This window comes from Lepisosteus platostomus, chromosome 16 (assembly GCF_059453375.1).
Source record: "Lepisosteus platostomus isolate fLepPlt1 chromosome 16, fLepPlt1.hap1, whole genome shotgun sequence".
NCBI lineage: Eukaryota > Metazoa > Chordata > Actinopteri > Semionotiformes > Lepisosteidae > Lepisosteus > Lepisosteus platostomus.
In genome coordinates this window covers 3,837,837-3,856,269 of record NC_142626.1, presented here as the reverse complement: position 1 = coordinate 3,856,269, position 18,433 = coordinate 3,837,837, and the positions used below count along the sequence as shown (strand labels likewise).

General features: G+C 55.4%; 1 protein-coding gene across 9 annotated transcripts in view; it reads right to left on the bottom strand.

The window, feature by feature from the left end:
- The window catches only part of sipa1 (signal-induced proliferation-associated 1), a 71,290-nt gene that overhangs the window by 16,146 nt on the left and 36,711 nt on the right, over window positions 1-18,433 (bottom strand). For all 9 annotated transcript variants that reach the window (XM_088609144.1, XM_088609152.1, XM_088609151.1 and 6 more), the window contains 8 exons: window positions 16,241-16,365; window positions 14,748-14,936; window positions 12,894-13,068; window positions 9,187-9,290; window positions 8,809-8,966; window positions 5,859-6,468; window positions 4,804-5,078; window positions 2,458-2,778 (listed from right to left, as the gene is read on the bottom strand). In XM_088609144.1, the coding sequence (XP_088465270.1) occupies window positions 2,458-2,778; window positions 4,804-5,078; window positions 5,859-6,468; window positions 8,809-8,966; window positions 9,187-9,290; window positions 12,894-13,068; window positions 14,748-14,936; window positions 16,241-16,365 (1,957 nt within the window). The remainder of the gene's footprint in view (window positions 1-2,457; window positions 2,779-4,803; window positions 5,079-5,858; window positions 6,469-8,808; window positions 8,967-9,186; window positions 9,291-12,893; window positions 13,069-14,747; window positions 14,937-16,240; window positions 16,366-18,433) is intronic.

Below are 18,433 nucleotides of genomic sequence, written 5' to 3'. Positions count from 1 at the left end.
CCGGTTGCCTTGAATGTGCCTGCATTTTAATCGGAACCAGTCTGCATCGACAGAAACAACAGAATAATTCTACACCCATGTGCTCCCCTACACTGACAGGCTGGAGGAACTGAGTCTCTTTAGTATGAAGGGAGTGTCCCCACACTGACAGGCTGGAGGAACTGAGACTCTTCAGTCTGAAGGGAGTGTCCCACACTGACAGGCTGGAGGAACTGAGTCTCTTTAGTCTGAAGGGAGTGTCCCACACTGACAGGCTGGGGGAACTGAGTCTCTTTAGTCTGAAGGGAGCGTCCCACACTGACAGGCTGGAGGAACTGAGTCTCTTTAGTCTGAAGGGAGTGTCCCACACTGACAGGCTGGAGGAACTGAGTCTCTTTAGTCTGAAGGGAGTGTCCCCACGCTGACAGGCTGGAGGAACTGAGTCTCTTTAGTCTGAAGGGAGTGTCCCCACGCTGACAGGCTGGGGGAACTGAGTCTCTTTAGTCTGAAGGGAGCATCCCACACTGACAGGCAGAGGGAACTGAGTCTCTTTAGTCTGAAGGGAGTGTCCCACACTGACAGGCTGGGGGAACTGAGTCTCTTCAGCCTGAAGGGAGTGTCCCACACTGACAGGCAGAGGGAACTGAGTCTCTTTAGTCTGAAGGGAGTGTCCCACACTGACAGGCAGAGGGAACTGAGTCTCTTTAGTCTGAAGGGAGCATCCCACACTGACAGGCAGAGGGAACTGAGTCTCTTCAGTCTGAAGGGAGTGTCCCACACTGACAGGCTGGGGGAACTGAGTCTCTTCAGCCTGAAGGGAGTGTCCCACACTGACAGGCTGGGGGAACTGAGCCTCTTTAGTCTGGAGCGAGTGCCCCACACTGACGGGCTGGAGGAACTGAGTCTCTTTAGTCTGAAGGGAGTGTCCCACACAGGAAGTGGACCTTTTCAGTCTGTAAAAGACTACAAGGGGATTGTTACATATATTTAAAATCCTCAAAGACACTGACAAGTCATTCCAGCACTTTTATTCAGAATGAACAGTGAAACAGGCACTAGAGGGCACAAGTGGAAACTATGTGAAAGTGCATACAAAACTAAGAACAGGAGGCACTTCATCTTTACCCAAAGAGTGGTAGGAGCGTGAAACAAGATCCCCAGCCACATGGCTGAAGGCAACAAACTGGCTGCTTTCAAGAAGCAGTTAGAAGGTGATCCTCTCGTCAGCACCGGAGACGCGTCTTTACACAAACGGTGGGGGGAGTGTGGAACAAGCTCCCCAGCCATGCTGCTGCAACCTGGCCTCCTGGAAGTGTAGCTGTTCTGAGAAACTGGGCGGCAGAAAGGAATCACGTGGGCCTGTTACTCCGCCACATCTTGTTGCTAAATGTGAGTTCCTGAATCTCCAGCCTCTGGGTGACACACCAGACTGAGGAGCTGTACAGCGTGCCTGTTAGTGCCACTGAGAAAAAACGTTATTGAGCTAAATGTGATAATTGTATTGCTTATTCTTTAAATGCTCTAAAATCCCATATTATTCAATTCATTTGGGGTTCTGTGAAATTATAAGATAAGATAAGCTCACTTTATTGGCCCTATACAATTTCTTGCATTAGGGATGTGTCTTTTCACAGACCCCAGCTGGCTCTCCAGGAGACACACAGACAGGGAGAGAGAAGCTGGGGGTCAGAGCGCAGGGTCAGCCATTTATACGGCGCCCCTGGAGCTCGATTCCTCTGCCGGCCACAGATAATAATAATAATAATAATAATTGCTTACACTTATATAGTGCTTTTTCTGGACCCTCCACTCAAAGCGCTTTACAGGTAATGGGGATCCCCTCCACCCCCAGCAGTGTGTACCCCCACCTGGGTGAGGCGCCAGTCCGCTCCCCACACCCCAGCTCTCAGTGGGGAGGAGAGCAGAGTGATGGAGCCAGTTCAGAGAGGGGGGTTATTAGGAGGCCATGATGGTTAAAGGCCAGGGGGGGAATTTGGCCAGGACACTGGGGTAACACCCCTACTCTTCTCGAGAAACACCCTGGGATTTTTAATGACCACAGAGAGTCAGGACCTCGGTTTGACGTCTCATCCGAAGGACGGCGCCTTTTTACAGTCTAGTGTCCCCGTCACTATACTGGGGCATTAGGACCCACACAGCCCGCAGGGTGAGCGCCCCCTGCTGGCCCCACTAACACCTCTTCCAGCAGCAGCCTCAGCTTTCCCAGGAGTCTCCCCTCCAGGTACTGGTCAGGCTCCCACCTGCTGAGTCTCCAGTGGGGCTGCCAGTGGGGAGCTGCAGGGTGATATGGCTGCTGTTTGATCCTGTGCCACAGAGCCACCACACCGCCCTGGGGGCTTAGGGTGACTGGGGGGGTACTGGATTCACAGGTTTCTGGGGATCTGTGTGGATTCCTGCAGGACAGGTGGTGCGTAATGTCTGGACCTGGTGCTGAGAGCTGGTTCGGTCCGGTTCTACCTGTCGCAGCTGTCCAGCTGTCCGGGGGGGTGTTTCTCCAGGGAGAGGCTGCGGGTCATCCCGGGCAGCTCGGCGGGCCCGGTGCGGGGGCTGTCCTGCAGGGACGTGGCCCGGTGCAGGGACAGGCTGGGCGGCGCCAGGTCCTGCCCCCCTCCTCCTCCTCCTCCTCTTCGTCCCTCTCCGGGGCCGTCCGGCTCCATCCCGTCGTCCCCATCGCCCTCCTCTCTCTCGGCGTCCCCCAGCACCCAGGCCTCTCCCAGGACGCCCTCCGCCTTGCGGTCCGTGTCCTGGATGGCCCTCAGGTAGAGCTCTGAGTAACTCCTGTCCCCCCCCAGACAAACCAGTCAGAACCCGCCTGTCCATCACCCCTGTCCCTCTTTACCGGCCCTCTGTCTCTGTCCATCCCCCTGTCCTTCTCCATCAGTCCTCTGTGTCTCTGTCTATCACCCTCCAGTCCCTGTCCATCACCCCTGTCCCTCTCCATCACCCCCTGTCCCTCTCAACCGGTCCCCTGTGTCTCTGTCCATCACCCCCTGTCCCTCTCCATCACCCCTGTCCCTCTCCACCCGTCCTCTGTGTCTCTGTCCATCAACCCTGTCCCTCTCCATCACCCCTGTCCCTCTCCACCGGTCCTCTGTGTCTCTGTCCATCACCATCCAGTCTCTGTCAATCACCCCCTGTCCCTCTCCATCACCGCTGTCCCTCTCAACCGGTCCTCTGTGTCTCTGTCCATCACCCCTGTCCCTCTCCATCACCGCTGTCCCTCTCCACCCGTCCTCTGTGTCTCTGTCCATCACCCCTGTCCCTCTCCATCACCGCTGTCCCTCTCCACCCGTCCTCTGTGTCTCTGTCAATCACCCCCTGTCCCTCTCCATCACCGCTGTCCCTCTCAACCGGTCCTCTGTTTCTCTGTCCATCACCCCTGTCCCTCTCCATCACCCCTGTCCCTCTCCACCCGTCCTCTGTGTCTCTGTCCATCAACCCTGTCCCTCTCCATCACCCCTGTCCCTCTCCACCGGTCCTCTGTGTCTCTGTCCATCACCCCTGTCCCTCTCCACCGGTCCTCTGTGTCTCTGTCAATCACCCCCTGTCCCTCTCCATCACCGCTGTCCCTCTCCACCCGTTCTCTGTTTCTCTGTCCATCACCCCTGTCCCTCTCCATCACCCCTGTCCCTCTCCACCCGTCCTCTGTGTCTCTGTCCATCAACCCTGTCCCTCTCCATCACCCCTGTCCCTCTCCACCCGTCCTCTGTGTCTCTGTCCATCACCCCTGTCCCTCTCCATCACCGCTGTCCCTCTCCACCCGTCCTCTGTGTCTCTGTCCATCACCCCTGTCCCTCTCCATCACCCCTGTCCCTCTCCACCCGTCCTCTGTGTCTCTGTCCATCAACCCTGTCCCTCTCCATCACCCCTGTCCCTCTCCACCCGTCCTCTGTGTCTCTGTCCATCAACCCTGTCCCTCTCCATCACCCCTGTCCCTCTCCACCGGTCCTCTGTGTCTCTGTCCATCACCATCCAGTCTCTGTCAATCACCCCCTGTCCCTCTCCATCACCGCTGTCCCTCTCCACCCGTCCTCTGTTTCTCTGTCCATCACCCCTGTCCCTCTCCATCACCCCTGTCCCTCTCCACCGGTCCTCTGTGTCTCTGTCCATCACCCCCTGTCCCTCTCCATCACTCCTGTTCCTCTCCACCGGTCCCCTGTGTCTCTGTCCATCACCCTCTGTCCCTCTCCATCAGTCCTCTGTGTCTCTGTCCATCACCCCTGTCCCTCTTTACCGGCCCTCTGTGTCTCTGTCCATCCCCCTGTCCTTCTCCATCAGTCCTCTGTGTCTCTGTCCATCACCCTCCAGTCTCTGTCCATCACTTCTGTCCCTCTCTACCGGTCCTCTGTGTCTCTGTCCATCACCCCCTGTCCTTCTCCACCGGTCCTCTGTGTCTCTGTCCATCCCCCCCTGTCCTTCTCCACCGGTCCCCTGTGTCTCTGCCCATCACCCCTGTCCCTCTCCACCGGTCCTCTGTGTCTCTGTCCATCACCCCCGTCCCTCTCCATCACCCCTGTCCCTCTCCACCGGTCCTCTGTGTCTCTGTCCATCACCCCTGTCCCTCTCCACCCGTCCTCTGTGTCTCTGTCCATCACCCTCCAGTCTCTGTCCATCACCCCCTGTCCCTCTCCATCACCCCTGTCCCTCTCCACCGGTCCTCTGTGTCTCTGTCCATCACCCCCTGTCCCTCTCCACCACCCCTCAGTCCTTGTCCCAGACGTCCGTCTCTCCCTTGTCCCTCCCTTTCCCTTGGACCCATCTCTTCCCCCACTCCCTCCCGTCTCTCCTCCCCCCAGCTCTGACCTGCGCGGTTTTCCGTTCTCGTCCGGCGGGATGACGGTGAGCCGGATCTTGGTGGCGGCGCGCAGCAGCTGGAGCCTCTCCTGGGGCGGGAGGGAGACCAGGAGCCGGTCGCAGAGGCGGGCCACGCGGGCCCCCACCTGCAGCCCGCTGCTCTCCGCGTAGCTGAAGGGCCGCAGCTCCGTCACGAAGCCGTCCTCGCTCAGCCTGAAGTCCAGCTGCCCCACGCTGTCCCGCAGGGGGGTCAGCTCCTGCGCCTCGCAGCCCCGGGTCACCAGCTGCAGCCAGCAAGAGGGTCAGAGGTCACGGGGGTCAGAGGTCACGAGGGGCGGTGGGCATGCGGGTCAGAGGTCACGAGGGACAGAGGTCCAGATGATTGGAGGTCACAAGGGTCAGAGGTCAGGAGGGGCGGTGGGCATGCGGGTCAGAGGTCACGAGGGACAGAGGTCCAGATGATTGGAGGTCACAAGAGTCAGAGGTCACGAGGGTTAGAGGTCAAGAGGGGCAGTGAGCATGAGGGTCAGAGGTCAAGAGGGGCGGTGGGCATGAGGGCCAGAGGTCACGAGGGGCGGAGGTCCAGATGATTGGAGGTCACAAGAGTCAGAGGTCATGAGGGTTAGAGGTCAAGAGGGGCGGTGAGCATGAGGGTCAGAGGTCACGAGGGACGGAGGTCCAGATGATTGGAGGTCACAAGAGTCAGAGGCCACGAGGGTCAGAGGTCAAGAGGGGCGGTGGGCATGAGGGTCAGAGGTCACGAGGGACGGAGGTCCAGATGATTGCAGGTCACAAGAGTCAGAGGTCACGAGGGTCAGAGGTCAAGAGGGGCAGTGGGCATGAGGGTCAGAGGTCACGAGGGTCAGAGGTACAGATGATTGGAGGTCACAAGAGTCAGAGGTCACGAGGGTCTGAGGTCAAGATGATCGGAGGTCACAAGAGTCAGAGGTCATGTAGGTCAGAGGTCAAAAAGGTCAGAGTTCAAAATGGATCAGGACCTGGGCAAGCACAAGCTAACTGGCACTTTCATGCGGGAAGAAAAAGGAACGCGCTCGAGAGCTCACCTCTAGCCTCTGGATCACTTCCTTCATCTCCTCCCCCTGGCTCTCCGGCATGCTGACGGACACCGCCTCCCCCCTCTCGTAGAAGATATCCAGGCTGGCCCCGCCCCCGGGCCCGCCCCCGGCTCCGCCCCGCCCGCCGCTCCAGCCAATCACGTCGCGGCAGGAGCAGTTGAAGACCACCTGCCGGGAGCCCCTCTCGATCAGCACCACGGACTCGGCCGAGATGCCCAGCAGGCAGGGCACCCAGTCGCCCTCCCCGCCCCCCGGCCGGGCCCCCGCCGCCCACACCAGGGCCCCCGCGCTGTGCATCTCGGCGCCCTTGGAGCCCTTGAGCTTCTCCTTGCGCTTGCCGCCCAGGGAGAGCAGGGGGAACTTGGTGGAGGAGTCGATGGGGGTGGTGGTGACGTAGTTCTCCGCCAGGTCCTTCAGGTACTCCTGGCGCGTGCGGGTGGCCATGGAGCGGAACTTCTCCGACTTGTCCGCCCCGTTCTCCGCGTTGACGGCCTTGGCCAGCAGGAAGTCGCGGAAGGCCGGCGACTTGGGGAAGCGCGCCCCCTGGGGGAAGAGCGGGCCGAACAGGGGGATGTCCTTGGAGCGCGTGACCGCCACCCTGGGGGGGGGGGGGGGCAGAGCGAGAGAGAGGGAGAGAGAGAGAGGGAGAGAGGGAGGGAGAGAGGGAGAGAGAGAGAGAGGGAGAGAGAGAGAGGGAGAGAGAGAGAGAGAGAGAGAGAGGGAGGAGATTGAACGACACGGAACGGTAGGGGTGTCACAGCAAGGACAGGCCTGGTCAGTCCTGGTCAGTCCTGGGATGGGACAGCAGTGACCAGTGTGTGTGTGGATCAGCAAGGACAGGCCTGGTCAGTCCTGGTCAGTCCTGGGATGGGACAGCAGTGACCAGTGTGTGTGTGGATCAGCAAGGACAGGCCTGGTCAGTCCTGGTCGGTCCTGGTCAGTCCTGGGATGGGACACCAGGGACCAGTGTGTGTGGATCAGCAAGGACAGGCCTGGTCAGTCTTCGTCAGTCCTGGGATGGGACAGCAGTGACCAGTGTGTGTGTGGATCAGCAAGGACAGGCCTGGTCAGTCCTCATCAGTCCTGGGATGGGACACCAGGGACCAGTGTGTGTGTGTGGATCAGCAAGGACAGGCCTGGTCAGTCCTGGTCGGTCCTGGTCAGTCCTGGGATGGGACACCAGGGACCAGTGTGTGTGGATCAGCAAGGACAGGCCTGGTCAGTCCTGGTCAGTCCTGGGATGGGACAGCAGTGACCAGTGTGTGTGTGGATCAGCAAGGACAGGCCTGGTCAGTCCTGGTCAGTCCTGGGATGGGACAGCAGTGACCAGTGTGTGTGTGGATCAGCAAGGACAGGCCTGGTCAGTCCTGGTCAGTCCTGGTCGGTCCTGGGATGGGACACCAGTGACCAGTGTGTGTGTGGATCAGCAAGGACAGGCCTGGTCAGTCTTCGTCAGTCCTGGGATGGGACACCAGTGACCAGTGTGTGTGTGGATCAGCAAGGACAGGCCTGGTCAGTCCTGGTCAGTCCTGGGATGGGACAGCAGTGACCAGTGTGTGTGTGGATCAGCAAGGACAGGCCTGGTCAGTCCTGGTCAGTCCTGGGATGGGACAGCAGTGACCAGTGTGGGTGTGGATCAGCAAGGACAGGCCTGGTCAGGCCTGGTCAGTCCTGGGATGGGACAGGGGTGGTGTGTGTTACCTGTAGTAGGTGTGATCTGTACAGGGGTGTGTGTGTTACCTGTAGCAGGTGTGATCTGTACAGGGGTGGTGTGTGTTACCTGTAGCAGGTGTGATCTGTACGGGGGTGGTGTGTGTTACCTGTAGCAGGTGTGATCTGTACGGGAGTGGTGTGTGTTACCTGTAGCAGGTGTGATCTGTACAGGGGTGGTGTGTGTTACCTGTAGCAGGTGTGATCTGTACAGGGGTGGTGTGAGTTACCTGTAGCAGGTGTGATCTGTACAGGGGTGGTGTGTGTTACCTGTAGCAGGTGTGATCTGTACAGGGGTGGTGTGTGTTACCTGTAGCAGGTGTGATCTGTACAGGGGTGTGAGTGTTACCTGTAGCAGGTGTGATCTGTACAGGGGTGTGTGTGTTACCTGTAGCAGGTGTGATCTGTACAGGGGTGGTGTGTGTTACCTGTAGCAGGTGTGATCTGTACAGGGGTGGTGTGAGTTACCTGTAGCAGGTGTGATCTGTACTGGGGTGGTGTGTATTACCTGTAGTAGGTGTGATCAGTACAGGGGTGGTGTGTGTGTTACCTGTAGTAGGTGTGATCCGTACAGGGGTGGTGTGTGTTACCTGTAGCAGGTGTGATCTGTACAGGGGTGGTGTGAGTGTTACCTGTAGTAGGTGTGATCTGTACAGGGGTGGTGTGAGTTACCTGTAGCAGGTGTGATCTGTACGGGGGTGGTGTGTGTTACCTGTGGCAGGTGTGATCTGTACAGGGGTGGTGTGTGTTACCTGTGGCAGGTGTGATCTGTACAGGGGTGTGAGTGTTACCTGTAGCAGGTGTGATCTGTACAGGGGTGGTGTGTGTTACCTGTGGCAGGTGTGATCTGTACAGGGGTGGTGTGTGTTACCTGTAGCAGGTGTGATCTGTACAGGGGTGGTGTGTGTTACCTGTAGCAGGTGTGATCTGTACAGGGGTGGTGTGTGTTACCTGTAGCAGGTGTGATCTGTACAGGGGTGGTGTGTGTTACCTGTAGCAGGTGTGATCTGTACAGGGGTGGTGTGTGTTACCTGTGGCAGGTGTGATCTGTACAGGGGTGGTGTGTGTTACCTGTAGCAGGTGTGATCTGTACAGGGGTGTGAGTGTTACCTGTAGCAGGTGTGATCTGTACAGGGGTGTGAGTGTTACCTGTAGCAGGTGTGATCTGTACAGGGGTGTGTGTGTTACCTGTAGCAGGTGTGATCTGTACAGGGGTGGTGTCAGTTACCTGTAGTAGGTGTGATCTGTACAGGGGTAGTGTGCCCGTACAATGATGAAGACGTGCTGAAAGTGTGACCGGATGGTTTTCGGGGTGAAGGGGTGGGCGCCGGGCTCCTGGAAGATGATGGTGACGATGTCGTTGCCGATGTGCCTCTTCCTCAGCAGCTGGGACAGAGAAAGGGAGAGAGAGGCTGTCTCCTTGAGAGTCATGTAGAGGATAATCTTCTCTTTTTTCTTATCCCAAGGGTCAAGGGTCAACTTGGGGCTATCAAGCACACAGCGCTATGGAATCGGACATGCTGCGGGCTACTGGGAGCCCCTAGTCTGCCAAAAGGGGGCGCTGTGGAGCGGTAGGCTCACCCCACCCCGTCCTGCGCAGGCGTACCTGTTGCGTGTTGTTGGCGGTATACGGGAGCATGGTGGACACGTGGAACATGATCTCATAGTCCTGGTAGCGCGTGTAAAGAGAGTGGGTGCCAGTGGAATCCGCTGTGGAGAGACACGGGAGAGCACAGCTGCTGGTTAGGGTCAAGGCAAAGGTGGGCACAGAGAGGCACAGTGCAGTGTAGCATCCACGGTGTGCTACAGGTGTGCAGTAGAGTGTAGTACAGTATGTGCAATAGAGTACAGTAGAGTACAGTGTAGGGCTCTGTGTACAGTGTAGTACAGTGTGTGCAGTAGAGTGCAGTGCTCTGTGTACAGTGCAGTACAGTGTGTGCAGTAGAGTGCAGTGCTCTGTGTACAGTGTAGTACAGTGTGTGCAGTAGAGTGCAGTGCTCTGTGTACAGTGTTTGCAGTACAGTGCAGTGCTCTGTGTACAGTGTGTGCAGTGCTCTGTGTACAGTGTAGTACAGTGTGTGCAGTAGAGTGCAGTGCTCTGTGTACAGTGCAGTACAGTGTGTGCAGTAGAGTGCAGTGCTCTGTGTACAGTGTTTGCAGTACAGTGCAGTGCTCTGTGTACAGTGTGTGCAGTGCTCTGTGTACAGTGCAGTACAGTGTGTGCAGTACAGTGCAGTGCTCTGTGTACAGTGTGTGCAGTAGAGTGCAGTGCTCTGTGTACAGTGCAGTACAGTGTGTGCAGTACAGTGCAGTGCTCTGTGTACAGTGTAGTACAGTGTTTGCAGTACAGTGCAGTACTCTGTGTACAGTGTAGTACAGTGTGTGCAGTAGAGTGCAGTGTAGTACATTATGTGCAATAGAGTACAGTAGAGTACATTGTAGTACAGTGTAGTGCAGTGTAGTACAGTGTGTGCAGTACAGTGCAGTGCTCTGGGTACAGTGTAGTACAGTGTGTGCAGTAGAGTGCAGTGCTCTAGGTACAGTCTAATACAGTGTAGTACAGTGTGTGCAGTGCTCTGGGTACAGTCTAATACAGTGTAGTACAGTGTGTGCAGTAGAGTGCAGTACTCTGTGTACAGTGCAGTACAGTGCAGTGCTCTGTGTACAGTGCAGTACAGTGTGTGCAGTACAGTGCAGTGCTCTTTGTACAGTGTAGTACAGTGTGTGCAGTAGAGTGCAGTGCTCTGTGTACAGTGCAGTAAAGTGTGTGCAGTAGAGTGCAGTGCTCTGTGTACAGTGTAGTACAGTGTGTGCAGTAGAGTGCAGTGCTCTGTGTACAGTGCAGTACAGTGTGTGCAGTAGAGTGCAGTGTAGTACATTATGTGCAATAGAGTACAGTAGAGTACAGTGTAGTACAGTGTGTGCAGTGTAGTACAGTGTGTGCAGTAGAGTGCAGTGCTCTGGGTACAGTGTAGTACAGTGTGTGCAGTAGAGTGCAGTACTCTGTGTACAGTGCAGTACAGTGTGTGCAGTAGAGTGCAGTGTAGTACATTATGTGCAATAGAGTACAGTAGAGTACAGTGTAGTACAGTGTGTGCAGTGTAGTACAGTGTGTGCAGTAGAGTGCAGTGCTCTGGGTACAGTGTAGTACAGTGTGTGCAGTAGAGTGCAGTGCTCCGTGTACAGTGTAGTACAGTGTGTGCAGTAGAGTGCAGTGCTCTGTGTACAGTGTAGTACAGTGTGTGCAGTAGAGTGCAGTGCTCTGGGTACAGTGTAGTACAGTGTGTGCAGTAGAGTGCAGTACTCTGTGTACAGTGCAGTACAGTGTGTGCAGTAGAGTGCAGTGTAGTACATTATGTGCAATAGAGTACAGTAGAGTACAGTGTAGTACAGTGTGTGCAGTGTAGTACAGTGTGTGCAGTAGAGTGCAGTGCTCTGGGTACAGTGTAGTACAGTGTGTGCAGTAGAGTGCAGTACTCTGTGTACAGTGCAGTACAGTGCAGTGCTCTGTGTACAGTGCAGTACAGTGTGTGCAGTAGAGTGCAGTGCTCTGGGTACAGTCTAATACAGTGTAGTACAGTGTGTGCAGTGCTCTGGGTACAGTCTAATACAGTGCATTCTGTGTCGAGGGCTGTACACTGACTTTTTTCCTTTTCAAACTACCCTGGTCTTTGAGATCAGATCAGATGTTAATTGAATCTGCTGCAGGACCCCAGAACCAAACTATGTACCCTGGGTGGCCCTGTTTCTCCAAGTCTGCTCCTCGCTTGTGGAACAGCTTCCCTGATCATCTCAGACACGCAGTGTCAACTGAGACCTTCACAAGTTCTTGAAAGCCTTCAAGACCAGTAAGCCTGTCTCCTTCCTTCTGAGTCATTGTTCTCATTTCCTTATTTCTTAGTTCCTTGACTTCTCTTTGAACTTTCTGAAGCAAACAACATTGAGATTTACAGTGTGCTCGGTACAGCACAGAGCAACGTGTTCAGTATAGTACAGTACAGTGTGGTCAGTAAAGTACAGAGCAGTGTGTTCAGTATAGTACAGTACAGTGTGGTCAGTAAAGTACAGAGCAGTGTGTTCAGTATAGTCCAGGACAGTGTGGTCAGTAAAGTACAGAGCAGGGTGGTCAGTATAGTCCAGTACAGTGTCATCAGTAAAGTACAGAGCAGTGTGTTCAGTATAGTCCAGTACAGTGTCATCAGTAAAGTACAGAGCAGTGTGTTCAGTATAGTACAGTATAGTGTCATCAGTAAAGTACAGAGCAGTGTGTTCAGTACAGTCCAGGACAGTGTGGTCAGTAAAGTACAGAGGAGTGTGTTCAGTATAGTCCAGGACAGTGTGGTCAGTAAAGTACAGAGCAGTGTGTTCAGTATAGTCCAGTACAGTGCGGTCAGTAAAGTACAGAGCAGTGTGTTCAGTATAGTCCAGTACAGTGTCATCAGTAAAGTACAGAGCAGTGTGTTCAGTATAGTCCAGTACAGTGTCATCAGTAAAGTACAGAGCAGTGTGTTCAGTACAGTCAAGGACAGTGTGGTCAGTAAAGTACAGAGCAGTGTTTTCAGTATAGTCCAGAACAGTGTGGTCAGTAAAGTACAGAGCAGTGTGTTCAGTATAGTCCAGAACAGTGTGGTCAGTAAAGTACAGAGGAGTGTGTTCAGTACAGTCCAGGACAGTGTGGTCAGTAAAGTACAGAGCAGTGTTTTCAGTATAGTCCAGAACAGTGTGGTCAGTAAAGTACAGAGCAGTGTGTTCAGTATAGTCCAGGACAGTGTGGTCAGTAAAGTACAGAGCAGTGTGTTCAGTATAGTACAGTATAGTGTCATCAGTAAAGTACAGAGCAGTGTGTTCAGTATAGTCCAGTACAGTGTCATCAGTAAAGTACAGAGCAGTGTGTTCAGTATAGTCCAGTACAGCGTCATCAGTAAAGTACAGAGCAGTGTGTTCAGTATAGTCCAGTACAGTGTCATCAGTAAAGTACAGAGCAGTGTGTTCAGTATAGTCCAGTACAGTGTCATCAGTAAAGTACAGAGCAGGGTGGTCAGTATAGTCCAGTACAGTGTCATCAGTAAAGTACAGAGCAGTGTGTTCAGTATAGTCCAGTACAGTGTCATCAGTAAAGTACAGAGCAGTGTGTTCAGTATAGTCCAATACAGTGTCATCAGTAAAGTACAGAGCAGTGTGTTCAGTATAGTCCAGTACAGTGTCATCAGTAAAGTACAGAGCAGTGTGTTCAGTATAGTCCAGTACAGTGTGGTCAGTATAGTACAGGACAGTGTGTTCAGTAAAGTACAGAGCAGCGAGTGCAGTACTGACTCTTGGTGTCCAGCTGGGCCCGGTATTTCTCGAAGCCCTTGAGCCGGACCCGGTCCCCCAGCAGGTCCAGGAACTCTTCGAAGGCGGGCCCGGCGCTCTCGTTGTTGTACATGTCCTCCTCCGTGCTCTGGTGTGAGCGGCAGTACAACACCCCCACCTTCCTCTGGAAGTTGAGCTGCGCAGGGGACAGGAGGAGAGGGAGGCATGAGAGACCCATGGAGACATCATGTCACCTGAGTGAAGTCTGCAGCCCAGACATCACATCACCTGAGCGCAGCCTGCAGCTCACTCATCACGTCACCTGAGCGCAGTCTGGAGCCTGTGACCCCGAGACCGCGAGATTGTGAGATTGTGAGATTGTGAGATTGAGTCTGCGAGACTGCGAGACTGCGAGTCTGCGAGTCTGGGAGACTGGGAGACTGGGAGACTGGGAGACTGGGAGACTGGGAGACTGGGAGTCTGTGAGTCTGTGAGTCTGTGAGACTGTGAGTCTGTGAGTCTGTGAGTCTGTGAGACTGTGAGACTGTGAGACTGCGAGACTGCGAGACTGCGAGACTGTGAGACTGCGAGTCTGCGAGACTGCGAGTCTGCGAGACTGCGAGACTGCGAGACTGCGAGACTGCGAGTCTGAGAGACTGCGAGTCTGCGAGTCTGCGAGACTGCGAGACTGCGAGTCTGCGAGTCTGCGAGTCTGCGAGACTGCGAGTCTGCGAGTCTGCGAGACTGCGAGACTGCGAGACTGCGAGTCTGTTAGTCTGTGAGTCTGTGAGTCTGCGAGACTGCGAGTCTGTGAGTCTGTGCGAGACTGCGAGTCTGTGAGTCTGTGCGAGACTGCGAGTCTGCGAGTCTGCGAGACTGCGAGTCTGTTAGTCTGCGAGTCTGTTAGTCTGTGAGTCTGTGAGTCTGCGAGTCTGCGAGTCTGCGAGACTGTGAGTCTGTGTGTCTGTGAGTCTGTGAGTCTGTGAGACTGTGAGACTGTGAGACTGTGAGACTGCGAGTCTGTGTGTCTGTGTGTCTGTGAGTCTGTGAGTCTGTGAGTCTGTGAGACTGTGAGTCTGTGAGACTGTGAGTCTGTGAGTCTGTGAGTCTGTGAGACTGTGAGTCTGTGAGACTGTGAGACTGTGAGACTGTGAGTCTGTGAGACTGTGAGACTGCGAGACTGCGAGACTGCGAGTCTGAGAGACTGCGAGTCTGCGAGTCTGCGAGACTGCGAGACTGCGAGTCTGCGAGTCTGCGAGTCTGCGAGACTGCGAGTCTGCGAGTCTGCGAGACTGCGAGACTGCGAGACTGCGAGTCTGTTAGTCTGTGAGTCTGTGAGTCTGCGAGACTGCGAGTCTGTGAGTCTGTGCGAGACTGCGAGTCTGTGAGTCTGTGCGAGACTGCGAGTCTGCGAGTCTGCGAGACTGCGAGTCTGTTAGTCTGCGAGTCTGTTAGTCTGTGAGTCTGTGAGTCTGCGAGTCTGCGAGTCTGTGAGACTGTGAGTCTGTGTGTCTGTGAGTCTGTGAGTCTGTGAGACTGTGAGACTGTGAGACTGTGAGACTGCGAGTCTGTGTGTCTGTGTGTCTGTGAGTCTGTGAGACTGTGAGTCTGTGAGACTGTGAGTCTGTGAGTCTGTGAGTCTGTGAGACTGTGAGTCTGTGAGACTGTGAGACTGTGAGACTGCGAGTCTGTGAGACTGCGAGTCTGCGAGTCTGCGAGTCTGCGAGTCTGCGAGACTGCGAGTCTGTGAGACTGTGAGTCTGTGAGACTGGGAGACTGGGAGACTGGGATACTGTGAGTCTGTGAGACTGTGAGACTGCGAGACCGGGAGTCTGCGAGATGGCGACACTATGAGACGGCGGGACCCGCACGTACCCCCTGCTCGTCCAGCTTCAGCAGGGTCTCCCGGACCTTGGGCGAGGTGGAGGCCAGCCGGATGGAGTGCAGGTTGAGCTCGGGGATGATGAACTCCAGCAGCTTCTTGGGGGACAGGCCCCGCGGGGTCGTGTGGCGGGCCGCTGACAGCACTGACTCCTCCAGGATGGAGCCCCGCAGAGTCTTGAGCTGAGAGGCAGAAGGCAGAGACAGAGACAGCGCGCGTGAGAGAGAGAGGGTAAGATAGATAGATACTTTCTTGATCCCCTGAGGGAAACCAGCAGCCATATCACCCTGCAACTCACCACTGGCAGCCCCACTGAAGCTCAGCAGGTGTGAGCCTGGTCAGTACCTGGAGGGGAGACCTCCTGGGAAAAACTAAGGCTGCTGCTGGAAGAGGTGTTAGTGGGGCCAGCAGGGGGCGCTCACCCTGCGGTCTGTGTGGGTCCTGATGCCCCAGTATAGTGACGGGGGACACTAGACTGTAAACAGGCGCCGTCCTTCGGATGAGACGTCAAACCGAGGTCCTGACTCTCTGTGGTCATTAAAAATCCCAGGGTGTTTCTCGAGAAGAGTAGGGGTGTTACCCCGGAGTCCTGGCCAAATTTCCCCCATTGGCCCTTACCAATCATGGCCTCCTAATAACCCCCCTCTCTGAACTGGCTCCATCACTCTGCTCTCCTCCCCACTGAGAGCTGGGATGTGGGGAGCAGACTGGCGCCTCATCCAGGTGGGGGTACACACTGCTGGGGGGTGGAGGGGATCCCCATGACCTGTAAAGTGCTTTGAGTGGAGTGTCCAGAAAAGCGCTATATAAGTGTAAGCAATTATTATTATTATTATTAAATTGCAGTGCAACAGCAGCTTGACACAGACAACACAGCCACAGTGTCACGAATGATACAATAATACTAACACAACACAGACGATACAATCGGTACAGCGAGAAAGTACTCCCAGCCCGGAACACACAAGGAACAAACCAGAACAGAACAGTCCACAAAAAAGTCGGATTGCACAATCTGATTATAAATATAAATGGATTGCTCTGGTCCCTGGCATCTACTGCACAAAAAACAGTTGTGAACAGGAAAGAAAAAGAGCAGATGTATCAGTTTGCTGCTCAGTCCAGACACAGGTCCCTGGCAGTGTTGCCTCTGCCCAGACGCAAGGTGGAGGCGTTGTACAGTCTTGTGGCAGAAGGCCAGAATGACCCCCTGTAGCGCCCCCTGTCGCCCTGGGGATGGATCAGCCTATTGCTGAACCTGCTCTTCATTTCCACAAGCAGGTCACAGAGGGGCTGGGAGACGTTGTCCATTGATGGACCTCTAGTTTGGACACCATTCTCCTCTCTACCTCCAGGGGGTCCAGGCCAGACCCTGTGACAGAGCTGGCTCTCCTGATGAGCTTGTCCCGCCTGTTAAGAATCCAATGCTCTAATCCCAGAGCCCCCACCACGTAGAATAGGGATGGGGAGTGGGGGAGATGTTTACCTCTGTGGTGCGGAAGATGATCCTGTAGTTGTACTGCGCTCCACTGGAACCCTCTTTCTCCTCCCTCCGGAAGCTGATGGCCACCGGCCCCAGGCGCTCGTCCGTCCCGAAGAAGTTCTGGTGATCTGGGAAGAACCCCACAGTAGGGTCACCCGGCCTGCCTGCAATCACACTGCTATCCTTTCCTCCTGGGGGGGGGTCTACATCAGGGTTGCAGGGTGGCATTGCTGCCTCGCAGCGCTGGGGCCCTGGGTTCAATTCCTGGGGGGGGGTCTGTCTGGGTGGAGTTTGCATGTTCTCCCCCATTTCCTCCAGGTGCTCCAGTTTCCTCCCACAACCCAAAGACACGCTGGTGGGTTAACTGGCTTCTGAGAAAGCTGGCCCTGGTGTGAGTGTGTGTGAAGACTGAGGGAGCTCTTCAGGGGAAGACTGAGGGAGCTCTTCAGTGGAAGACTGAGGGAGCTCTTCAGGGGAAGACTCTGGAAACTCTTCAGGGGAAGACTCAGGGAGCTCTTCAGTGGAAGAGTGAGGGAACACTTCAGGGGAAGACTGAGGGAGCTCTTCAGGGGAAGACTGAGGGAACTCTTCAGGGGAAGACTGAGGGAGCTCTTCAGGGGAAGACTAAGGGAGCTCTTCAGGGGAAGACTGAGGGAGCTCTTCAGGGGAAGACTGAGGGAGCTCTTCAGGGGAAGACTCAGGGAGCTCTTCAGGGGAAGACTGAGGGAGCTCTTCAGGGGAAGACTCAGGGAGCTCTTCAGGGGAAGACTCAGGGAACTCTTCAGGGGAAGACTGAGGGAGCTCTTCGGGGAAGACTGAGGGAGCTGTTCAGTGGAAGAGTGAGGGAACACTTCAGGGGAAGACTGAGGGAACTCTTCAGGGGAAGACTGAGGGAACTCTTCGGGGAAGACTGAGGGAACTCTTCAGGGGAAGACTCAGGGAGCTCTTCAGGGGAAGACTCAGGGAGCTCTTCAGGGGAAGACTGAGGGAACTCTTCAGGGAAAGACTGAGGGAGCTTTTCAGGGGAAGACTGAGGGAACACTTCAGGGGAAGACTCAGGGAGCTCTTCAGGGGAAGACTGAGGGAGCTCTTCAGGGGAAGACTCAGGGAGCTCTTCAGGGGAAGACTAAGGGAGCTCTTCAGGGGAAGAGTGAGGGAACACTTCAGGGGAAGACTGAGGGAGCTCTTCAGGGGAAGACTGAGGGAACTCTTCAGGGGAAGACTCAGGGAACTCTTCAGGGGAAGACTGAGGGAGCTCTTCAGTGGAAGACTCAGGGAACTCTTCAGGGGAAGACTCAGGGAGCTCTTCAGGGGAAGACTCAGGGAACTCTTCAGGGGACGACTGAGGGAGCTCTTCAGGGGAAGACTCAGGGAGCTCTTCAGGGGAAGACTCAGGGAACACTTCAGGGGAAGACTGAGGGAGCTCTTCAGGGGAAGACTCAGGGAACTCTTCAGGGGAAGACTGAGGGAGCTCTTCAGGGGAAGACTGAGGGAGCTCTTCAGGGGAAGACTGAGGGAGCTCTTCAGGGGAAGAGTGAGGGAACACTTCAGGGGAAGACTGAGGGAGCTCTTCAGGGGAAGACTGAGGGAACTCTTCAGGGGAAGAGTGAGGGAACACTTCAGGGGAAGACCGAGGGAACACTTCAGGGGAAGACCCAGGGAACTCTTCAGGGGAAGACTAAGGGAACTCTTCAGGGGAAGACTCAGGGAGCTCTTCAGGGGAAGACTGAGGGAGCTCTTCAGGGGAAGACTGAGGGAGCTCTTCAGGGGAAGACTCAGGGAGCTCTTAAGGGGAAGACTGAGGGAGCTCTTCAGGGGAAGACTCAGGGAGCTCTTCAGGGGAAGACTGAGGGAACACTTCAGGGGAAGACTGAGGGAACTCTTCAGGGGAAGACTGAGGGAACTCTTCGGGGAAGACTGAGGGAACTCTTCAGGGGAAGACTCAGGGAGCTCTTCAGGGGAAGACCCAGGGAGCTCTTCAGGGGACGACCCAGGGAGCTCTTCAGGGGAAGACTGAGGGAGCTCTTCAGGGGAAGACCCAGGGAGCTCTTCAGGGGAAGACCGAGGGAGCTCTTCAGGGGAAGACTCAGGGAGCTCTTCAGGGAAAGACTGAGGGAGCTCTTCAGGGGAAGACTGAGGGAGCTCTTCAGGGAAAGACTGAGGGAACTCTTCAGGGGAAGACTGAGGGAGCTCTTC